A 25,599-nucleotide genomic window follows, 5' to 3' on the forward strand; every position below is an offset into this window, starting at 1 on the left:
ATAGCTCTGAACAGGTTAATTTTAAAAAAAACTTCACAGATCCTCCTCATAGTAGAAAGCCACTTTAAAATAGCAGCAGCTAAACACTCAGCATTGATGTGACAGTACATCTGCTGATATCATTTTGAGCTCATCACAGCCCCAGTCACGTTGTTTTGATTTGCTAGAAATCAACTCTCAATTCCTGCAGTGCACTATGGCCAACTGTAAATCCACTCCAAACAAAAGAAAATCCACTTCAGGAAGTTGGACATGCACATTCCTTTCCTTTTCAGTTCACAGCGCCAAGATTTGCTAAGAAACTTTTTGTGCATATGTGTTTCTGTATAGCCAGGTTACAATACGACTGAAATGTGGGACAAACACAATTTGTGACAATGATTCTTCGTTCTCCTTCTTGGGAACTGGCTGTAAAGCGTCCCAATAAAGTTCATTTTTCCTTCAGTGAGGAAGATATTAAACGATCTCGCCTGTCTCGACTCAGGTTGGTACTCTGATTTCTTTCCATAACACATTTTCACGCTTTTTCGACAACCATTAAATTCAGAACAATATTATTCAGTTCATTTGAAACAGTTCGATCCTGCATATATTTTAAGACTTTTTTTAAAATGCAGTATATTAATGTGACAACCACACGCGTTTCCAGTTTGTTTAACTGAAACACAAACTTTTGAGTAACTTAGTTTGTAAGCTTTGTATTTTAAAAGTACTTCAATATATCAAGTCATGAAAATGCTAGTCTCAACCATGCACCTTATTGTCGATTTTGAGACGAAATTGGCTGTGTCCATTTTGTGCGGTTTCCTGCAGACTTTATACTGCAGAAATCAAACCGATGAAATTGCGATAAGCTGTATAAATTAACAATAAATACAATAACAAATTTATTTGAAATTCCTCTTATTCCAACAAATCCTTAATCCATGGGATAATACATTCTTTAAATTAGGAGAGAGGGTAATTTTGTATGAAATTTGCACTTTTTCTTATGGACATGATATATGCCCACAAGAGTGTAGTAAATGTGTAGTAACGTCCAACAAAGGTCTCATTTAATTTTGTATTATTGGACTCTTTGAATTAGTTTTGTTATCATTTCTGTGCTTTCCATAGTTGCTGTTAGCCATTTTCTATTACATTTTTTTGGACCCTGTGGCAATGCTGATAAAGTGACGTTTCCTGTCAGTTTATCCTAAAAAGACACAACAGGTTTAGCAGTAAGATCAACTTTGGCATATAGATGATATCTAACATATATCTTCAATGGTAAACTTTAGGTAACCTGTACACTTTTTAATGCTTGCAATGTTACTACTACATAACAACTAAGGGCAAAATAAAAATGTTAAATTGACACGTAATTACATTTTCCCTTTTGAAGACTCATTTGCTGGAATACTGTTCCACTGATCGCGGACATTTGTTTGTTATCAGGCCCAGCTAGTCATCTTTAATCTGAGTTACTTTGGGTGTGAGTAGCCATTTGACCATGAAGGGCATCTGAACCAGTAACTTGATCTTCATGATAACATACTTTCCCATTGAAGTCACTTCATTGGTTAACAATTGGAGTCCAATAGTAACAATGGCATGCATTTATAAAGCACCTTTTAACATGATAACACTCCTATGAAGCTTTTATGTTTTCAGAACAAAATCTGACACCAAGCCATATAAAAAGATATTCAGACAGCCAAGGATACATTTGAAAAAAATAACAGATCTTCGGGATGACTATATTGAGTTGACTACACTTGCAACATACTAATTGGCACAAGGCTAAACAGATGAGAAAGATTAATGCATGACTGAAAGATTGGTGTGGGAAGTTTAATTATTTCATGGGACACTGACAGCCATACTTAGTCAAAAAGGAACTGTACCCTTATGAGTGGCCCAACTAAACTAGAGTTGGATCTGTGTGCTAGCAGAACAGATAAATAGCGCAGTTGAAATAAGTTTAAATTCATAAAATAGTAAAACGAATCAGCTATTTAAAGATAAATTAAAAGGTCAGTGAAGCAATGCGTACAATATCCAAAACAAAATAGGAGAAGTGGTGTCAACAGTAAATGCATGGAATGAAATAATAGTAATGATAACTGATTGATGACATGTGTTCTAGAGTTTATACATTATCCTTCCACTCTACCCATGGGAGCAGGCTGACTTGTGGAGTGGAATGGTAAGGGAGTGCTGTGCTTGATGTCTACCCTTCTTTGCTAGTACTTTCCCAGCAGTAAAATGCCAGGGATCTTGCACCTACAGGGCCAGTTGAGAACCTTAATTTGGTTCAGTGCAACCAAGTAACACTTTTCGTTTTACTGCATGGCACGTACTGCTACTTAATGAAGCTACCTGGTATGCTGTAATGGTGTAACAGTGAGCTCATTGTGTAGGAACCTTTCATTCAGCCATGTTCTGCCTAATGGAGACCTTCTTCAACTCCTGATCACTATCCTAATGTGTCTTCCCCTCTATGGCCTCCTGTTCATGGTGCTCACCCTCCTGAAATTACCTTGGCAACCTTAATCATCATGGTTGACTATTCTTCACTTTTTGGCTTCTTATTGGGGAATGACTGCCACCTCACCCACATGGGGACAAAAGCTTTGACTCTGGCAACTAAAAGCATGCAGATGGCTGTAAAATTTGATCAGGCTATCTGAAGGGTTTTGCTCCAATTTTATCACCAAGCAAGTAGGTCCATAATGTTTTACACTGAACAGATAGGTAAAGAAGGGAATGGACTAGCTTTATTACTTGATTACATAATGCCAGTAAAAAAAGGACAGAGTTAAAGCAGATTAGAAACAGATTTAAATTTTAAAAAATTAAGAAGTCTGCTGCAATCTTCTCATTCAATATGGAAAAGCTTGAATGGGTCTGTCAATATGTGGCCAATGTAATAAGCCAAGATCATCACCCTTGAGATTCTATGAATTATTAGCAACATATTGAGCTATTAAACATATTGGAATATGATCAAAAACAGGTAAGAGAAGAAAATGTATGGAAACTTTGAGGCATTTGCAGCAAAATTGGCTTCATGATGAAGATTGAAGTGATCATTAGGAAGACAAAAACAAAGTAGTCAATCATAAAAAATAAAGTTACTATCAAATAGTGAAATGGAACAGCAGTGGAAGACATTTAAAACGTGTGACACAGTTAATGGGACAAACGTCTCACCTTTAATGAAGCACAATTAGCTAGTAATGATAAAACCCCAGGTCAGGGTGGATTGCTTCTGAAAATATGAAAAGAAGTTAGGCAAGTAATAGCAGGGTTATAATTAGAAAGGCATTCATCAGAGACTGAGATAATGTCAGAGGACCATTTTGTAGTTAATATGATCCTTGTTATGATTCCAGCTTGAGTTTCTCTGAGCTTTTGGTTTATCAGTTTTTCTTTACCTTAAGTAGTTCTGTCACCTCATGTTCATATCTAAGTACAAAACAACTAAACCCTCTTGACTCCTTAGACGCATCCTTAATGGCAAATAGTAATAAAGGAATTCCCTCACCTCAATCATGAGGGCAGTCTTGGTAATAAGCACCTTTTGAGATTATGGGTAATAAATAAAAGATGTAAATGTTTGCTTCCAAACCAGTCACAATTTTTTGAATGTTTGTGACCTAAAATTTCCAGTGTGTCTCAATACCTTGGTTTATGTCCTTAATTGAAGTCATGAGGTAAAATCTCCAATTATCAGATAAAATACTCAATGTCCAGTGGTCTGATTCTCCTTGACTCTATTCAAAAAAGAATTTTCATGTCTGTCTTGATTCATCTCTTCCTCCTTAGTACATTCTAAGGAAATGTTTTAATATCTGCTATAGTTTTGATACCTACTTCCATTCCTGATACTCCCTTAAGTAAAGATTTCTTGGACATTCCTGTTATTCCAATTAGTCTCCAATGTAACTTCCAGCAATGGCTTTGGTAAGCCTAGTCTTATTACAATGTAGTGTTGATTTTTGTTTTGTCACTTTTTCATTTCAAGCTCATTTATTTCTCTGGCATCCTGCTGTCTTTTCTTAAAGCTGGTACTGCTTCCATTCTTCTTTGCTGTGAGCTGGTTCATGGCTAACTTATGGTCCCTAATTACTCGGTCTTTTTAAAAAATTCTTTTCTGCGATGAAAGCATCACTGGCCATGCCAGCATTTATTGCCCAGACGGCAGTTTAAGAGTCAACCACATTTCTGTGGATCTGGGGTCACATGTAGGCCAGACAAAGTAAGATGGTATTTTCCTTTCCTAAATGCCATTAGTGAACTAGATGGGTTTTTCCAGCAATCAACAAAGGATTCATAGTCATCATTTGACTCTAAATTCTAACATCTGCCGTGGGAGGATTCGATCCTGGGTCCCCAGAACATTATCTGGGTCTCTGGTTAATAGTCTAGCAATAATACTACAAGGCCATCACCACCACCTTTTTGATTATCCTCTACTAATATTTTTCTTCCCTTTTTTCATTTCAAGTTTTTTTAACTTGTCATTCATTTTTTTGTTTTTCTATTAACTCAAGATTTTTTAAATTTCTAATTATTTTAACTACTTCCACTTGTGACATTCTAATTTCAATTTTTTTTAAACTTCTAATTCTAAATATTGGATAATCGCTTCATGCACCTCATCTTTAGCAGATCTTACTTTTAGTTCTAACTTCAATTTATCTGTTAACTCTGTTAGTTTAGCTTTAATCAAAGATTTTCAAACTGCTGTATCTTACGCTTCCAGAAAGGTCTTGGCTATGTTCAAAGCAATATTTAAATTCTGTGCAATAATGTCACCACAGGACAGCTATTTTAAGTTCAAAGTCACCACAGAACCCATTACAAAAAAAGTAGTTTTTTTTTAAACCCAGTGAATTCAAATTGCTACGTTCACAGATTCAGTTATTTCTGGACATATCATGTCCTAGACTGAAATCTGACTTGTTAGATAATAATTTGTTCTTTTTTGTTATTAATGAGGCGATCTTTTGCAGATGATGCTGCTGATTTGCTTTTAACAATAAAACAGAAATTTGTTATGCAATAGAAGATTAAATAGAGTAAATCAAAAACAAAGGTTTAGAAACACAAGGGTAAAATATGATCCCCTTAATCTCAAAATGAATCTTTTAAAGTATTCAGATAAGAGAGAAAATTCTCTTATTTATCACACACAAGCATCTATTAATTCAATGCCTGAATTCCTACTCCTGAGAGTTAGCCTCTTCCTTGTGCCTTCATGCAACTGAGAATAGATCTCCTCAATGTCAAATAACTGTTTCAGTCAGGAACAATTCTGGTCTGGAACTTTCAAATCGATCAGCTTACACTGAAGTAATCTATATCGTAACAGTTCTGAACTATTTCCCTTTCACATCCAGCTTCAGCCAAGACATGAACAAACTGCCCATACTAAAACCCAGAAATCTTCATGATACGATAGTTGTTTCCCCTAATCAAAAGAACAAAATCATCTCTAACCTGAAAACCAAATGCATAACTGATTACTTTGTTTGCTCTTAAAACCTCTCCCAATGTAAACAAATTTTCATCAGCCTCTCAGAGTCAAGAAACAACCATTTTTTAAAAACAAAATTACTATGGCTGTAGAAATACCTACAAGTTAATCATTGAACTCTTTTGCAGATACAAACCAAACCCACATGCCACTTTTTAAAAATATAAAAATCATAGCCTGACTTATAGTTTGCCATAATTTATGTTCACGCCCTACATCACCTCCTACATTTAAAAATGGTGATAGGATAAGTCCAGAAAACCAAAAACCAATTATTTTAATGTTAGTTATGGGCAAGGTAATGGAATTGATATTTTAAAATCTAATGATAAATATCAAGAAGCCAAAAACATTATGGCCCAGATCTTCAAATTTCCAGATCTTCAGAAACTAGATGTATGGCCCAAGATCCATGGCAGGATCTAGCAGAGGTCTCAACAGGTAAACCACTGTAGGAATTGCTTGGGAATAGTAAAATTGTGGTGAGCAATTCACTTACTCCTTGGAACAGTTAGCAAAAGTTTTACCCTGAGTTGGAATCTGAAACTTTGAAAATTCTAATTTATTTACCTAAATAGTTACCTGAGAGATTCAGCAGAAAAATTGTAGCCAAACTCCTGATTAAGGACACAACTGAACAACTATCACATATATACAAGGACAGAGACACATGGTGAAACACATGATAAAGTCGTGGATGTAATATTTGGAAATTAAAAGGTTTTCTGATCAGTTATTGCACAGCAGGCCCATGACAAATATTAGATTGTGAGAGATCAGAGGGCAAGAAGTAGACCAAATAACAGCTAGCTACAAAATAGAAAACATAGAGTTCAGATTCAAGGTACGGTAGTTAAGATTCTTCCTGGGTGGTATCCCTGTGATTTGAAAATAAGATTGAGGTTATGTGAAAGATATACAGATCCCATTGTTGTGATTGGAATTATATGGCACTTCTGCTTTATTGAATATTTGTGCAATGTTACTTCTATGATGATCATTCTGTGGAGTATCCCTTAAAGTGCAAGCATAGCTGGCCTCCCACCTATGCACAAGTGAGGAAATTGGCCCACTTTCTCTTCGTGAATATAAATGAGACCGATGTAGTTATAAGCAAAGCACTTTAAAGGTGGTTCTGAAATAGAATAATTAGGTAAAGCAGACTATTAAAAGGATATCCTTATGAGCTCTCATTAGCAAGTGTCTGTGACAGTGCATTGCTCCCCATTCAATTCTGGTCAGTGGAAGACATTGGTTTATACGTGGAAGATACTAGAGCAAGATCTACACCCCAGGAGTGCGATGGAGCGATTATCATGCAGATGCTTTATTGTTGTGTAAAGCTAGTTAGATCAAGTTGTCCCTGGTATCCTTTGTACATCTATGACTTTGTGATACATGAAAGGTTACATCAGGCGCAAGGCTTTGACAAATCTTCATCAGTGGAGGTGGCTGATCTCCCGAGAGTTCACCTTACAACACTGTGTTGCAGAACTAGGTTGAGTAGTACACAGCTGAACACTATTATTTGTGACAGACTTTGGCATGTATATTGCAGTGCAGAACCAAACCAGTCAAGGCAGCAGATATGCATTTTAAGAACCCCAGTGATGTGCTCTATGATGGCTGTGGTGTGTGCATGAGATTTATCTTGTTTTAACACCCCCTGTCTCTATCATTAGCAATGTATTATGGGTTAGACCTTGTCATGAGCGCATTCATTATTGTCCTACTACCACATCAGTTATTTACTTCCCTTCATTTTCCAAAATTGTGTCAAGCAGTGCTTCTTACCTTGTTGTATTAGTAGCATCATACATAAAGAGAGTTCTCACTTTTGACCATGAATGTTTATTCCTAGCTACCTTGGGATATTCAAAATGCTCAGTGTTATTGCCCTGTTGATCTTGGTTTGTTTTTTCTTTGAACTGCCATTTCACAAAGACGTCCTGAACCTAGCACTGAGGAGGATTTAATATTAAAATTACATAAACCTGCACTGCAATCAAACTTTAAGATCAACCAGTGCAAAACAGTAATAGCTAGTAATAGCACTGTTCTATGCAGTTGAATATTTGCTGTAATTATATTATGCACATAGCATTTCTAATAGAGGTTGTACCCTTGGACATCTTATAAAATAATGGTTGAGGATTGAATTGGAGCAGTTTCCTTTTGTGGAAAATCAGCAGAGAACTCAAATATTTCTGCTTTTTACTTACATTCTTTCTCTGGGATATCCATTGTTATTATGGTGGGAGATTGGGAGAATCTCTGGAAATCAGAGGTGTGTATTTCTTAATTTAAGGGGATGCTGGCATCTCACAAAACTGTTTTCTCTTTTTAAAGAGACTATCATATGAATCATGTTGAAACGTATCATTAAATCAATTATGGATAACATTGTTGCCATGAGTAAAATACACAGCTTATCACAAACAAAAGAAAGCATTGGTCCCAAATAGCTGCATTGCTTAAAATAGAGAGTAGCTGATAATGCAGAGGCCAGTAAGGTTCAGAATGTATCCAGAATTACTCCGCTTATCTGACCAGAGTAGTAATAAGAATGTTCCAAGTGTTTCAGCAACACTTGTTTAAGTAACCTGGCTGTTTAAAATTGAAATTACAGGAGAAACTCAGCAGACATGGCAACATCTGTGGAGAAAAAATAACAGTTAACATTTCATGTTCAGTCTTTGGAACTGGAGTCAGTCTTCACTTTTCAGTCCAAGCCTGTATGTTGACAAGATCTTTTTGTATATGGACATGGATTGCTTCAGTGAAGTAGAAGTTGTGAATGTTGTTGAAAGTTATGCAATGTCTTCCACTCCTGTTCTTCTGATAAAAGGATCATCATTGATAAAGCAACTAAAGATGGTTGAGCCTAGGACACTATCTTGAGGAATTCCTGCAATGATGTCAAGGGATTGAAATGACTGACACTGAACAACTACAGCCATCTTCTTTTTGTGGTAAAACATCTTGTTTAAGTGCTTTAATACATAATTTAATGAAGTCATTGAGGATTGATGCGAGTAATGCAGTTGAACTGATCTAAATGGACTTTCAACAGGTTGATAAAAGGGCCACATATTAAACTTGTCAGCAAAGATGAAGACTCCAGAGTGGGTGAATAGTAGTGCTGACTGGTTGTTTTTTGGGACTGGAGCAAGATATAATGTACAGTTCCTCAGAGGTTAAGAATGAACACAAGAACAAGGTAGTTTAGCTGAACGTTTCTAAAACACTACTTTAAAAGTCTGTTGTGCACTTGGATGAGCACTGGCATTATGATGCTGCCCTGCTCAGTTAAGGGCATTTCTAGAACCTGTTGGAGAGGAAGGAGATTGCACCATGATTCTGCAACAGGGACCTCATGCTCTTGGTCAAGGGGTTGTACAAAGGAGAGAACTTCTCTTTTAAGATTTTCCCATTGCCGATAATGTTGTCCCATTTCACAATTTTCATCCCCCTTCACCGATACCCAATAACCTGTAGTCCCCAGTCCCTTGAATAACTTGCTGAGTCTCCTTAGCACAGCTGTGGCCTACTTGTCCCCTTTCATCCAAAGCCCCTATCTCCTTTCCCTTAGTTTCTTTGGACAGAACCAACAGACTCTCTGTGGCACACAATTCTTTTGAGGAATCTATCAGGACAACTGCAGATCTCTTGCTGTGTATTTTGCTAACCACATTAGCGTTACTCTCTTGGATTGGCCACTTTGAAAGCACGGGATTGACTGTGACTCATTCCCAAAATACAGAGACCCACCTGAGCACATGAATCGCTAGATCAGTTATGGGAGGCTACCCTTGACTTAACTGTGCTAGGTCTGCCTAACTGATGGGTGTATATAGTGGACTTAAGTGAAGACTACTTTTACAACGTATCCTTGAGTGTGAGTGAACGCTAAGAGAACACAGGAGAACTCCTGCGATTCAATCAGTGAGCTAGATGCTTGTCCCTGCTGCAGCCTTTCATTGCTCATTGTAATGCAAATCTCTGCTTTCTGAGTGCCCTGCGAGTATATCAAAGAGATGCCATGATGGTCATGAGGGATTATTAAATATCAGATGTGAATGTAAATGGACCAAGCAGGTGCTCATTGGATCATGTCTTGATGTGCTTAGTCCTAAGCAACATGGAGAACCTTTTAGAACAAGCAATGAGCCGAAATTTCTTGGGGACCCACTCTGATTTCGATGTCAAGTTTTCTTGATGTTTAGCTTGTTCACTAAGATTGGAAGCTGAATATTAATGAGGTGGGTGGACTGTTAATAGGGCATTTTACAAACAATAATTCTTTAAATTAGCAATTAGCTGCTGTTTATAATGAGAAACTCAGTAGGTCATAAGTTAAAAGTATAAAAGATTGAGCAAGTTGCTCCTGATGTTAAGATGGGCCTCCCGGACTTCTCGTCTGTTTCTGCCTCCAATCTCACCACAGCCCACATCATTAAGACCACCATAAAGACTCGGAAGGCAGTGCTAAAGAATGCAGTGGGAGCAGATTCAGTCAAGGAAAGCAAATTTGTACGGCTTTGTGGAAATGTCTGGAGACTGGAACTTGCTGAGTTGCTCTTTCAGAGACCATGGTATTGATGAGCCAAATGATCTCCTGTGTTTTAATCATTCCATGATTTGATGATAATGCAGTCATTGGAATTAAATGGTTATTAACTAGATTATTATGTCAAAAATTCAAACTAAGGGTCAGTAACTGTATATTTTTAAAGCACTGTTGAAATGCTTATGAAAGCGCAGTGTATTTAGCATATCTTTCGATTTTTGAAATAATCGAATCAACTTGACCTAACAATTTTAACACCATAATAAAACATCTGTATCACCATCACTCCATTGCCAAACTACCTGACATAGTTCAAAGAGTCAAAGCACCTGAAGTTAGTGTTTCATTGATATGTGTCTGGATCAAAGACATAATCAGACCTGCAAATCCAAACCATGCTAAAAGAACACATCAACAGCATAAATTTTATGCAGCTTTTAGTGTACGTCAGAAGAATGTTATCAACAAAACTTGACACCAAAGCATGGTTAATTCTGTGGCTGAGATTCTGATTGCATATATGCATCATTAGTCTAATAAAACATCTGCCATATACAATTTAAAGCAAGAAAATTAATCAATATTTCTTGAAGTTTTCATGAATTTCATTTTGTATTATATACTTGAGGAGCTGATTTGCCTATTCCAAAAAAGAAAAGCAGCTTGAACAGAGTGACATTGCACTTTTTAAAATTTCCACAGGAAGCAGAATATCTCATTCTGCAAGCATTGGATTCTATCAATAAAGGGAGATCCCAGCTCTCCTCAGTCATTTTGTTTTTCACTTTCTGGAAGGCCTTCATTTTCTGAGGATCAGTCTCCCAATGTATTTTTGAGCCTGAAGATCTTCCTGAACCATTAATCCACTCCCCCTGCTGCCAGCCTCTGATGTCTGCAGGAGTAGCTGTAATTCTAAGTACAGGGCAAGGTCCTTCTTGCCAAAAGCTGTATCTACATGATTGGTACCAGTCACAGAGTGCAAAATCCACTCCTAATGGTGTATCAGAAACTATATTAACTGACATCCAGATCTCTTATCCACACCTCATTTGGACAAGATGTCATATTTTCCATCTTCCAGTTCCTGACAGTATTTCTTACTTTACAGCATTTTGGAAGACTATTAAGACTATTTGTCTCCATAAACTTGCCTCCGGATGCTTGGACATAATTCATTAAACCCTAACAATTTTTGTTTGAATAACGTTTTTAGAATCCTTTTGCTTTTGAGGGGTGATTTTGAGTAGCCATCTATTAGGATCTTGTGATTTAGCTCAGTAAAACAGTCAGATGAGATTCACTTAACTCATTCCTGAGATGAGGGGTCCATCTCAAGAAAAGTTTAACAGATCAGATCTATACCTACTGAAGTTTAGAAGAAACATTGAAGATCCTGAGAAGATTTGGTAAGGTAAATACCAGGAGGAAGTTTGCTCATGGGGGACACAAGAACTAGAAACATTGCTTAAAAATAAGTGATCTCCCTCTTAAGACAGGTGAGGAGGATGTATTTTTCCCTCTCAGTTGACCATTACACTGTGTGGATTTTTTTTCTCCCCGGAAGTAGAAGCTGAAAAATTGAATTTTTTCAAGGCTCCATTGGATAGATTTTTGATAGACAATGGAATCAAAGCTTATAAAGTGAATAGAGTGCACTTTAGACCACAATGAGATCAGCCATGATTTTACTGAATGGCAGAGAAGGCTTGAAGAGTCAATGGCCTACTTCTGCTCCTAATCCTGCTATGTTAATGTCACACATTACAGGTTGTGAGTGATTTTAGGATCTACAATATATTTACATCATTATGCACTGTTAGTAGGCCAGAAGGCTCTGTCATTTCTGGGAGATTTTAATCAATAGCTTTTATTTCGATTTTATTGAATACAGCCAATGGAAGTGTTAGAATTCTGAAACTCTTAAGCATTGGCATTGTCCAACTGCTTTAGGTATTCATTTACAGTACTAATTTAATATTTTTCTGTGCATGAATTGTTAATGTGTTGGTCATCTACAATTGCAAAATCTTGAAATTAGGTCATTTTCATCTCAGTAACAAGCATCTGTATCCACCAATCATATCCATTGCTGAATAGACACTGTGTGAATACAAGCTGTGGTTCATGATTCAAATTTCTTCGAGAGCCCATGTCCATATGTTCTAGCTTTGTTACAGAAAGTTACTGCATAGAGCTCTATTGCTCAGGATGTTGTTTCCAATTGGTGAATAAAGTTCTTGCAGAATTTCTGAAAAACATTCTATGACTTGTCTTTACTTATCTTATACTAGGTCTGTCAAGCATTTTCAAGATCTTTCTAATATTCGTAATTGCTGTAACGTTTCTGACATCCTCTTGTTTAATGAGATGTGACACAATCTCTTAATTCTTACAAGTTTTATTACAGCTTTTCCAATTCCACAAGCATGCAACTCTAATTGTTTTGCAATTGGTAAATGTTGATGGTCAATTTGAAGAACTATACAATTTTGACTTGGTTGGACCTTTTTTTGGTTATTCTTATGATGGCAAATTCAACGTTCAAGTGGTAGAGACCTAGGATCAGGCCCCTATCTACCATAAATATTAAGTGTTTTGATTGAACCACAAATAAATGAAAATAAAATTTTTTGTTATAAGAGAGATCCAGTCTTAACCTTTTATATTACCTGTAAGCATTTGCCAATACAGATTTTTTTTTGTTTTTAATAGTTTTGATGTTGAGAATGGACCTTCTCCAGGCCGGAGTCCACTGGATCCTCAGGTCAGCCCTGGATCAGGACTTGTATTGCACACTAATTTCCCAAGCCACAGCCAACGACGAGAATCCTTTCTGTATCGTTCAGACAGTGATTATGAATTATCACCAAAATCTATGTCTAGGAATTCATCAATTGCAAGTGAAATGTAAGTAGGTTGGTAACTTCATAGCATTCAGAGCTGTTAACATTTGAACTTGATGTTTTTAGATGAAGTGCAACAATACAATGGGGGCAAAGTGTTGAAGATTAATATGTTTTAAAATTGTAACCTGATTTGTCAGCTGTTCTAACTGAGTTTGACTGTGGATCCTCTGGGGCGCTAGTTTCATCAACTAAATTTAGATTAACTACTTTGAATGTCTTAGTCACTGAAGTAAGAAGCACTTTTTCCCATCAAAATCCCCTGGACACAGTGGCCTCACACCAACAAGAATAGTAGATATAACCTATTGTATAAACCAAACAGATGCAAAGCTTTGTACAAAATCTAATCTTTTGGAGTGAAAATAATTTAGAATAATTTTGTGACCACCATTCATGTTTTAAGTATTGAAGCAAATTATATTATTTTCAATCATTTAAGAAAATACAATGGTAGATTAAGCCATCTTGATGTATTGACAATTGGATGCACAGATTCAGTTTCACAAAATGAAAAGACAGTGAAAATTTAGCACCTCTCAGTTGCTATCTGTATCATAGTGAAGCTTGAACTTATAATCCTTTCTCTGTATGAGAAAGCTGAATTAAATACTTTTCTCTCTATCTTCATCTTTCTTTTCTTCTCTTCCAACCCCCGCCACTTTTTCCTTGGCCTGTATTTTGTATCTCCTCAGTTCTTTTCTTCCCAATCTGCATTTTCTCTCTTCTTTCTATTGATTCTATTAATCATTATTTTTCTCTGTTGTTTTGTTTGTATCCACTTTAAAATTGGCTACAGGTTTTTTTTCTCACTGATTTCTCACAGTAGTCACTGAAAGAAAGCTAGATAACACAATAGATACAGGATTATTCCAGCATTTCTTGATTAAAAATAAGTGATCATTCTTTACTTTCCACTTTGTTTTAAAAAAAAACTCCTTTCACTGTGCAGCAAAGGAAGTTTGAAATCACAACCTTTCAGACCTCTGCTTCTTCAACCGGGACATGGGGTTGTACTGACTTCTGACTCAAATTGTGTCAGATCTCATAGAACAGGGACCTAAGGGAAGAAGACTGATGGAATCCATGTACATTGTGTCTCTGTAAATAGTGCATATTGCTAATGAATATTCCTCAGTTTGCAATTCTATGATGTCCAAACCTTATCTGTAAAATGCATCCAAAACGTAGTTGTGATATTTAAACACACTGTTGCTCAATAAATTGTCAATTATTCCAGATCCTTTAAAATATCAATAGCAAAAACTCCAAGTAACTGTGCAATTGATAAAACTGAACAGAGAACCAGAGTGATAAGTAAAACAATATTTTCCCTGGGCCACATTTGTTTATACACTAATAGAAATCCCTGCTCTCAGCCAAAAACATATAATAATGTTTTCTTTTATGAAATTGGACATCAATGATTGACTTTTCTTAAAACCTTTTATAAAGCATTCTGTTGTACATTATATTGGGTTTATATACAATGCATGGTGGATGACTGGGCAAACAAGTGCCAATATATTGACATGCAGGATATGAGGGACCATGGTGCAGGTGGATGGGAGGCATTATGTGATATGAATGGGCCATTGTGGGTGGGTCACAGGGAAAGTGATTGAGGATCTTACTATTGTATTAACAAGGGTGTTGTCCCAGAAAGTACTTAGCATCTGTTGCAGTAAAAGGATTTGGGAAAATCCTGAGGTTGTTTTTCCTTAGATAACAAGAGAAATGGCAGCAATTGCTATGTAGTCACTGTGCAAAAAAGAACAAGAGAGCACTTGTAAAGTGTCAGTTAATTCTGAATGGATGGCAGGCTTACTACCAACATGGTTCAACGATAATACATGGTGATCATGAATCAATTATTGATTGTTGTAAAAACCTATCTGGTTCACTGATGTACTTTTAGGAAGGAAAATTGCGATCCTTACCTGGTCTGGCCTACACATGACTCCAGACACATTGCATTATGGAAGACTCTTAACTGTACCCTCACGCAAGCTACTCAGTTCAAAGCTAATTAAGATTGGGCAATAGATGCTGGCCCTGCAAGCGACACCCACATCCTATTAAGGTATCAAGAAAAAGGAAGTGCAATACTTAGTGATATTCTACTTGTATGGCAAATGTATACATATATTTGTGACCGGTTTTAAAGTAAATTAATACCATTGTGGTACAAAGAATTTTAAAGTAAATTAATACCATTGTAGTACAAAATAAAACAATTTCTTTTGGTTTTAGGCAGAATCTTTCACAAGTTGATTGAGGATTGATATTCACAGGTAAAGGGACGGCTATGAAGTAGAAAGCCTTCAAAAATGAAATAAGAATCCAGAGACAGAATGTTCCTGTTAGGATGAAGGGCCATGTTGGGTCAAGGTAGGGAATGCTGAATGACTCGCCAAATTGAGGTTCTGGTCAAGAAACAGAAGGAAGCATATTTCGGGTATTGACAGCAGGAATTGAGTGAATCCCTGGAGGAGTATAACGGCACTAGGGGTATCTTAAGATCGAAATCAGGGGTGCAAAAAGGGGTCATGAGAGAGCTTTGGCAAATAGGGTTAAGGAGAATCCAAAGGGATTCTACTAATACATTAAGGGCGAAAGAGTAACTAGGGTCCCTTAAAGATCAACAAGGCTGCCTATGTGTGGAACCGCAGGAGATGGGTGAGATACTAAATGAGTATTTTGTCTCAGTGTTTACTGTGGAGAAGGACATGGAAGCTAGAGAACTTGGCAAAATAAATAACAATATCTTTAAGAAAATGTCCAATTAATGGAGGAGATGCTGTGCATCTTAAAATACATAAAGGTAAATAAATCCCCAGGACCTCATCAAGTGTACTTTATAACTTTGTGGGAAGCTAGGGAAGTGATTGTTGGGCCCCTTGTTGAGTTATTTGTATAATTGATAGCCACAGGGTATGGTGTCGAAAGACTAGAGGGTGGCTAACAGAGTGCCACTATTTAAGAAAGGTGGGAGCATGACATTGGTGGTGGATAGGTTGTTGCTGGGGTGGTGTGAGTGGGGGGGGGGGGGAGAATTCTGAGGGACAAGACTTACATGTATTTGGAAAGGCAAGGACAGCTTAGGGATAGTCAACATGGTTTTGTGCGTGGCAAATCATGTTTCACTAACTTGACTGAGTTTTTTGAAGAAGTAACAAAGTGTATTGTTGAGAAGGTTGATATTGATATAGTTATTGTTGCCTATTAGGACTTCAGTAAGATGCTCAACAAGGTTCCACATGGTAGCCTGATTAACAAGGTTATACCACATGGTTAACTAGCCATTTGGATACAACTGGCTCAAAGGTAGGAGACAGAGGGGATTGATGGAGGATTGTTTTTTCGACTGGAAGTCTGTGACCAGCGGTGTGCTGGGTCCATTGCTTTTTTTGTCATTTATGTAAATGATTTGGATGTGAATATAGGATGTATTATAGTGAGTTTGCAGATGGCACCAAAGTTGGAGGTGTAGTGGACAATGAAGAAGGTTACCTCAGATTACAATGGGACCTTGATCAGATGTCCAATGGGTTGAGGAATGGCAGGTGGAGTTTAATCAAGATAAATGTGAGTTGCTACATTTTGGTAGGGCAGATCAGGGTAGGACTTATACAGTTAACAGTAAGGTTCAGGGGATTGTTGCCAAACAAAGAGACCTTAGTGTGCAGGTTCATAGTTCCTTGAAAGTGGAGTCTCCGGTATACAGGATTGTTGAGAAGGTGTTTAGTATGCTTGCTTTTATTGGTCAGTATATTGAACATAGGAGCTGGGAGGTCATGTTGCGGCTGTACAGACATTGATTAGGCCATTTTTGGAATACTGCATTCAGTTCTAGTCTCCCTGCTGTAGGAAAGGTGCTGTTAAACTTGAAAGATTTATAAGGATGTTGCCAGGGGTGAAGCATTTGATCTATAGGGAGTGCTGAATAGGCTGGGGTTATTTTCTTTGGAATGTCATGGACTGAGGTGTGGCCTTATAAAAGTTTATAATATCATGGAGGGCATGGATAGGTGAATAGTCAAAGTCTTTTCCTCAGGCTAAGGGAATCCAAAACTAGAAGACATAGCTTTAAGGTGAAAGGGGAAAGATTTAAAATGAATTTAAGGGGCAACTACTTCTGGCGCATATATGGAATGAGCTGCCAGAGGAAGTGGTGGAGGCTGGTACAATTCCAACATTTAAAAGGCATTTGGATTGGTATATGAATAGGAAAGGTTTAGAGGGATATGGGCCAAATGCTGGCAAATGGGAGTAGATTAATTTAGGATATCTGGTCGGCTTGGACAGAAGGATCTGTTTCCGTGCTGTACATCTCTACCACTCTGTGTCTCTAAGTCCAAAGCTTTGCATTATAAGAAAAATATCTTCTTTGTGGCATCATCTAACTACACTACATGTTCAAATAACCATCTGCTAAAATCCTTATCCATGTCTTTGTAATTGTGATTCCAATATGCTTAGTTAGCATTCCACAACATCCCTCAGTAAACCTGTGGTTGCCAAAACTCTGCTACCAATATCTTAACCCATATAATGTCCCATTTTACACATCAATTCTATGTTCAGTGACCTACATTGACTCCGGGATAAGCAATTCTTGATTTGCAAATTCTCTTCCTTGGTTTCAAGTTGCTTGATGACCTTTTCCCTCACTCTGAAATCTTCTCCAACCCTCTTGAGATATCTGCATTCTTCCAGTCTGGCCTGTTGGGCATCCTAAATTTTAATCATTTACACCACTCCTGTGTCTTCAGCTGCCAGGGCCCTGAGCTTTGGAAATTATCCCAACTGCCCCCAAAAAGAAAATCCCTCTACCCTGTCATCCTTTAAGATATTCCTTAAACCTTACCTCACTGACCAGCTTTTGGTTTTCTTCCTGATGTGTCATATGTGGCTCAGTATGAAATTGTACCTTTTGTAATCCTGTAAAGAGTTTCAAGATATTATGCAACGTTAAAGACAATTTTAAAATGAAAAATAATGTGTTTCTCATGTATTTAATATGGCAGTGTAAACTCAACAATAATAGTCATCCTAGATAAAAGGAACTGGTTAACTGTTTCAACACAAAATATAAATATTTGACTTGGTGAGTCTTGGAAGTTTCTGAATGTGTGGCAGAATATTAATTTACAGCAATATACATATTCAGGGTAATCATTCGGTTAACTCCCTTTTGCTAAAAAGACGTTGACTAATTCCAATGCTTTGCAGATCTGTATGTGGGAGAGAACTTAAGAAAACAAACAGGGAGTAAAGTAACTCTGCTGAAAGTTTTTACTCTTCCTTGTGCTGAAGCATTTTACCAAAGGTTCAAGCAGTAGATCACCATCTTGGCTCAATCTAGAAATAAAGCCCAACAGGTGACTAAAGAATGGAGAAGCAGAGGCATCACAGTTGAGTTTGATCCAATTCTTGCCACATGTCCAAGATCTCTCATACTGTACACAGGATTCTTTGATTCTATAATTAGGGGGACAGATAGCATCGTTTGCAAGCTGGATTGAGAGACCCGCATGATGTGTTGCCTGCCGGGATGCAGGACATCTCTGACTGGTTTAAAAGGATTTTGGAGTGGGAGGATAAAGGTCCAGTTGTTGTGGTCCATGTTGTAACTAACAACATAGGCAAGGGTAGGGTGGAGGGCCTGTTTGGAGATTATTGAGCACTAGGAATGAAATTAAGGAAGTCATAATCTCTGGATTACTGCCCAAGCCACATGCAAATTGGCTTAGGGACAAGAAAAGTAGGGAAGTAAACACATGGCTAAGGGAATGGTGTGGGAAAGAGGGATTCCATTTCATGGGGCATTGGCATCCGTTTTGGAACCTGGGGAATCTGTACCGATGGAACGGTCTCCACCTGAACTGTTCAGAAACAAGTGTTGTAGCAAAAAGGGCAAATAAGATGGTCAATGGGACTTTAAACTGTGAATTGGGGAGAAGGGAAAGGGAAGGCAACAGGAAGTATGGTGATTAAATGAAAAGACAAGCAGCAGGTTAGCATGAATGTAAGAGGATTAAAGTTCAAGGCAGACCATGAAAGAAGCAAAATTGAAGGATAACTCTGGAGATGTTAGTGATGTTGTGAATCATGACGGTAAGAAACTAGCATAAAGGCAATTTACCTGAATGCTTTTAGCATTTGTAACAAGATTGATAAGTTATCGGCGCAAATCATCGTGAACAAATATGTTTCGGTAGTTATCACGGAGACATAGTTGCAGAATGGTCATGATGAGGAATTAAATATCCAGGAGTACCAGACTATCCGGAAGGAAAGACAGGAATGCAAGGGAGGTGGTGGAGCTCTGATATTCAAGGACGACATCCAGGCGGTGCAGAGAGATGATATAGGTTCTATGAAGCATTTGGATGGAAGTTAGGAATTCCAAGAAGAAAATGTCACTGATAGGTGTAGTCTATAGGCCACTGAATAATAACATCACATTGGGGTGGGCAATAAACAAGAAAATAACTAATGCCTGCAAAAATGGTACAACTATAATCATGGGGGATTTTAATTTTTAGTGCAGATTGGTCGAACCAACTCAATCAGGTTAGCCTTGAGGAGGAATTCGTTGAGTGTATCCATGATAGTTTTCTTGAACAGCATGTAATGGAACCAACTAAGGAGCAAGCTATCCTAGATCTGGTCCTGTGTAATGAGACAGGAATAATTAATGACCTCATAGTTAGGGATCCTGTTAGAAGAAGTGTTCACAGAATGGGTTGAATTTAGAATACAGATGAAGAATGTGACAATAAAACCCAATACCAGGTCCTGTGCTTGAATAAGGAGTCTATGATAGACTGAGGGAGGACCTGGCTAAAGTAGATTGGAAACAGACTTTATGGGCGACAGTCGATGAGCAGTGGAGGACCTTCTAAGAAATCTTTCAAAGTGCTCAGCAAAAGTATTTTCCCGTGAGAAGGAAGGACTGTAAGAGGAGGGGTAATCTGCCATGGGTGTTCGAGGAAATAAGGCAGGCTATTAAAGTGAAAGAGAAGGCATACAAAGTGGCCAACAACAGTGGGCATCTAGAAGATTGGGAAAACTTTAACAGTCAACAGAAAGCCACAAAAAGAGCTATAAAGAAAAGTAGGACAAGCGTATGAGAAAAAAAACTAGCACAATATAAAGACAGATAGCAAAAGTTTCTATAAATATATAAAACAAAGAAGAGTGGCTAAAGTAAACATTGACCCTTTAGAGGATGAGAAGGGGCAGCTAATTATGGGATATGATGAAATGGCTGAGGCATTGAACATGTATTTTGCATTGGTCTTCAACATGAAGGATACTAATAACATGCCAGTAATGATGAAGAGGCGAAGGTAGTGAGGATTTGGAAACAATCACGATTACAGAAGAGCTAATATTGGGTAAGATAATGGAGCTAAAGATAGCTATATCTCCCGGCCCTGATGGAATGCATCCCAGGGTACTAAAAGGGATGGCGGAAGAAATAGCAGCTGCATTGGCAGTAATTTTCCATACTTCGCTGTATTTTGGGGCAGTCCCAGCAGTTTGGAAAACAGCAAATATGATGCCACTGTTTAAAAAGAGAAGTAGACAAAAAATGGGGAACAATTGGCCAGTGAGCTTAATCTCTGTAGTGGGGAAGATGCTTGAGTCTATTATCAAGGAAGAAATAGGGCATCTTGAAATAAATTGTCCCATTGTACAGACGCAGCATGGGTTCATGAAGGGCAGGTCATGCTTCACAAATCTTTTCAAACTTTTTGAAGATGTTTCAAGCAAGGTGGACAACGGGGACGCAGTGGATGTGGTGTACCTAGATTTCCCCAAGGCCTTTGACAAGGTGCCGCACATGAGCCTGCTGCACAAGATAAGAATGCATGTTGTTAGGGGGTAGAGTATTAGCATGGATAGAGGATTGACTGACAAAAAGCAAAGAATGGGGATAAATGAGTGCCATTCTGGCTGGAAATCAGTGACTAATAATGTGCCTCAGGGATTGGTGTTGAGACCACAATTATTTACAATTTACTTAAATGATTTGGAGTTGGGGACCAAGTGTATGGTGTCAATATCTGCCGATGAGACTAAGATAAGTGGCAGAGCAAAGTGTATAGAGGACTGTGAAACTTTGCAGAGGAACATAGATACATTGAGTGGGCAAAGGTCTGGCCGATGGAATACAATGTTAGTAAATGTGAAGTCATACATTTTGGTAGGAGTAACAGGAAAATAGATTATTACTTGAATGGTAAAAAGTTGCAGCATGCTGCTGTGCAGAGGGACCTGGGTGCCATTGTGCATGAATCACAGGTGGTTGGTCTGCAGGTACGGCAAGTAATTAGGAAGGCAAATGGAGTTTTGTCCTTAATAAAAGCAAATTACTGCGGATGCTGGAATATGAAACCAAAAGAGAAAATGCTGGAAAATCTCAGCAGGTCTGGCAGCACCGGTAAGGAGAGAAAAGAGCTGACGTTTTGAGTCTAACTGACCCTTTGTCAAAGCTTTGATAAAGGGTCAGTTAGACTCGAAACATCAGCTCTTTTCTCTCCATACAGATGCTGCCAGACCTGCTGAGATTTTCCAGCATTTTCTCTTTTGGAGTTTTGTCCTTCATTGCTAAAGGAATTGAGTTTAAAAACAGAGGTAATGTTACAACTGTACAAGGTGCTGGTGAGGCCACGTCTGGAGCAGTGTGTGCAGATTTGGACTCCTTACTTAAGAAAGGATGTACTGGCACTGGAGGGGGTGCTGAGAAGGTTCAGTAGTTTGATTCCGGAGTTGAGGAGGTTGGCTTATGAGGAAAGGCTGAGTAGACTAGGATTATATTCATTGGAATTCAGAAAAATAAGGTGTGGGGGGGAATCTTATAGAAACATATAAAATTATGGTAGGTGAAACTAGGACAAGAGGGCATGGCCTCAAGATTAGAGGAAGCAGGTTTTGAACTAAACTGAGAAGGAACTTCTTTACCCTGACAGTTGTTAATCTATGGAATCTCTTGCCTAGGGAAGTAGTTGAAGCTAGTTCAGCAATCGCTTTTAAAACTAAGGTAGATACTTTTGGGTAAGTGGAGCTGAGTCCCCAAAAAGGTTAGCCATGATCTTAGAGTGGGTGGAGTGTACGGGAAGGGCCCAACAGCCTACTCCTGCTGCTGGTTCTTATGTTCTGTGTTCTTATGTTCTTAATTATTAGTTTGTTTTTTCCAAAAAGACTTCAGGTGAAATTACCTAATTCAGTAAAGACCAAGAATCAAGGCTGGGGCCCTTTAGCTTTAATGAGTTAATGCTATACAGGAAATGACGAATTCACCATTTGTAGTTTGAAGCTGTTACGTAATTTTAATGGAAGTCACTGCAGCAGATGATTTCCAGAGTGGATGAACAATAAATAAACAATAAAGTTGTACTTCATTTGGATTTCACCAACCCTGAGACAGTACCCAAATATAAATAGTTATCAACAAGCAGGCTTTGTCAGCATTATCTTTGAAAACTATTGGCTTTTGCACTTTATCACACTGTTTGTTTGGCAAATAGCAATGCAGGCATTCTAGGTAATCCAGTGAACTGGAATTAATGTTGCAAGTGGTGAAAGCAATGTATTACAAAGAACTCCAGCAACATAAACAGGTCATTTAACCCAATATGTTTATATGCATTACAAAGCCCTTCTTCTAACACTTTGATTTTTCCATGGAATATGGCCATTGCTGGTAAGACCTGGTCAGCGTATTGAATACAGGAGTTGGGAGGTCAAGTTGCAGCTGTAAAGGACATTGGTTAGGCCACTTGGAATATTGCGTGCAATTCTGGTCTCCTTCCTATTGGAAGGATATTGTGAAACTTGAAAGGGTTCAGAAAAGATTTACAAGGATGTTGCCAGGGTTGGAGGATTTGAGCTCTAGGGAGAGGCTGAACAGTCTGGGGCTGTTTTCCTGGGAGCGTCGGAGGCTGAGGGGTGACCTTGTAGAGATTTACACAATGATGAGGGGCATGGATAGGATAAATAGACAAAGTCTTTTCTCTGGGGTTGGGGAGTCCAGAACTAGAGGGCATAGGTTTAGGATGAGAGGGGAAAGAGGGGCAACTTTTTCACGCAGAGGGTGGTACGTGTATGGAATGAGCTGCCAGTGGAAGTGGTGGAGGCTGGTACAATTGCAACATTTAAGAGGCATCTAGATGAGTATATGAATAGGAAGGGTTTGGAGGGAAATGGGCAGAATGCTGGCAGGTGGGACTAGATTGGGTTGGGATATCTGGCCGGCATGGACGAGTTGGACCGAAGGGTCTGTTTTTGTGCTGTACATCTCTATTACTCAATTGCTTTCTAGGGCAGTTAAAAGTAAATTAAATTTCTGTGGGGCTGAAGTCATATATACACCACAGCAGGTAAAGATGACATTATACTTCCCTAAACAATATTAATGAACCAGGTGGGTTTTCACGACAAAAGATATATTTTTCATGGTCACCATGAGAGGCACAAGTTACATTAACTGAAATCAAATTCTATCAGCTCCCAGAATGGATTTACATACATGTCACCCAAGGCACTAGGCTGGACCTATGGATTATTAATGCAGTAATATTACCACAAAACCACTGTCTTTACCAAATATGCATACTGTGTTTCACCTTATTTAAGGAAGAAATATATGGAGGTAGTTCAGGAAAGGTTTACTGGACTAATTCCACTTCAAAGTCCGAGATGGCCTCCTCCTTCCATGATCCTAACTTCCCTTCCCATGTGGTTGATGATGCTGTCCAGCGCATCTCCTCCACTTCGCACACCACTGCCCTTGAACCTTCCCCCCCTCCCAATGCAACAAGGACAGGACTCCCGGTCCTCACCTTCCACCCCAACAACCTCCGCATACATCGCATCATCCTCCATTGCTTCCTCCATTGCTTGCAACCCCCACCAGCCCACACCCCACTCCTGGCACCTTTCCCTGCCACTGCAGGGAGTGCTAAACCTGCACCCATACCATTCCCCTCACCTCCGTTCAAGGTCCCAAGGGATCCTTCCACAACAGTCAAAAATTTACCAATGTCATCCAATGCATCCGTTGCCTCCACTGTGGTATCCTTTTGATTGGGGAGACAGGATGCAAATTTGCGGATCCTTTCAGAAAACATCTCTCGGACACCCGTACCCACCAACCCCACAGCCCTGTGGCTGAACACTTCAACTCCCCTTCCCACTCCATCAAGGAACATGCAGTTCTTGGGCTGCCTTCACCTCCAAACTGTTACCACCCAACACCTGGAGGAAGAACGCCTCATATTCCGCCTTGGGACCCTTCAGCTACACAGGATAAATGTGGATTTCAACAGCTTCCTCATTTCCCCTCCCCCCACATTTCCACAGTCCCAAGCCTCCAAATCGACACCACCCTCCAGACCTGTCCATTACTGGGCGAAAGTGAGGACTGCAGATGTTGGAGATCAGAGTCAAGATTAGAGTGGTGCTGGAAAAGCACAGCAGGTCAGGTAGTATCTGAAGAGCAGGAAAATCGATATTTCAGGCAAAAGCCCTTTATCAGGAATCTATTTTGACCACTGGATTATAATTCAACAGAAACTTGCCAAAAGCAGGAAATTTCCTGAAGATGCTTACTCATACTGGCATATAGTTCCATTGCTGTTGGCTTCTCTCTCATGTCTTGTCTGAATAGTCAATCGTCATGTGAGGTTTAACAATAAGGGTATTGATCTTTTGAGCATATGCTGTTAATTGAGAATCATGACTATCAGCCATGCATATATTTAAATTGTCATCATCCTTCTGTATGCTTCTAATCTCCCAATTTGTCATATGGGATAGCAAAGGCAAAACATGTCCAGAAAGTCATCTGTTACTACCTGCAAGCTGTTTGGCACAGAGGGGCATTCACATTCTAGCCCAGTTCTGTTCTCCCCAATCATCCAGACTTACACTAGATCAAATGTCACTAGATTATGTTTAAGAGCAAGAGCCCTGATTGATTTAATCACCATCCAGACTGAGGCAGTTGAGGCTATTTAGGCTGCTTCCATCACTGCCTTATTTGCAACACACATTTGGATAGAACTCTTTTTCAATGCAAAGTAATGAGACCGTGTACCAACCACTGAACCAGATGAAAAAAAATCATGCAAGTCAGTTGTTCAGTTTCTGGGGCTTGAATTTCAACTAAACAGATGTTAATCTTTCAGAGCCAATAATAAATCTGTTCTAATTTTATTTACTGCCATTCCTAGTTTCTCCACTGCCAGTAAGCTCCACGTCAGAAAACTTGAGTGTCTCCATGGACATATACTGTGCCAGAAACACAAGCAGTATCAGCATTGAGAAAGAGCTGGAAGTGGAGTCCAGCTGGATTGAAAGAACAATTATAGTGTTCTTTTGCAAATTTGAAGTTTGCCCAATGTTACCTTTATACTACTCTGATGTAATACTGCAGTTGCTACATTTATGACTGTAAGAAAAGGCATTCAAGAGTATTCAGGATAATACAAGTTGCTGTTCATGTTGCACTTTGGTGCCCGAATTAAAGTGATTTCAAATCAACAACATTTATTTAGTACAAGAGCAAATTACAACTAATCCTGGAA

General features: G+C 38.6%; 1 protein-coding gene across 1 annotated transcript in view; it reads left to right on the forward strand.

Annotated features, from left to right (window-relative positions):
- The first annotated feature begins 322 nt into the window (after positions 1–322).
- The window catches only part of pde4ba (phosphodiesterase 4B, cAMP-specific a), a 197,560-nt gene continuing 172,283 nt past the window's right edge, over positions 323–25,599 (forward strand). The window contains exons 1-2 of the mRNA XM_060830384.1: positions 323–484; positions 12,807–13,001. Of these exons, the coding sequence (XP_060686367.1) occupies positions 378–484; positions 12,807–13,001 (302 nt within the window). The 5' untranslated portion in view covers positions 323–377. The remainder of the gene's footprint in view (positions 485–12,806; positions 13,002–25,599) is intronic.

The sequence above is a fragment of the Hemiscyllium ocellatum genome, chromosome 9 (genome assembly GCF_020745735.1).
Source record: "Hemiscyllium ocellatum isolate sHemOce1 chromosome 9, sHemOce1.pat.X.cur, whole genome shotgun sequence".
Lineage (NCBI taxonomy): Eukaryota > Metazoa > Chordata > Chondrichthyes > Orectolobiformes > Hemiscylliidae > Hemiscyllium > Hemiscyllium ocellatum.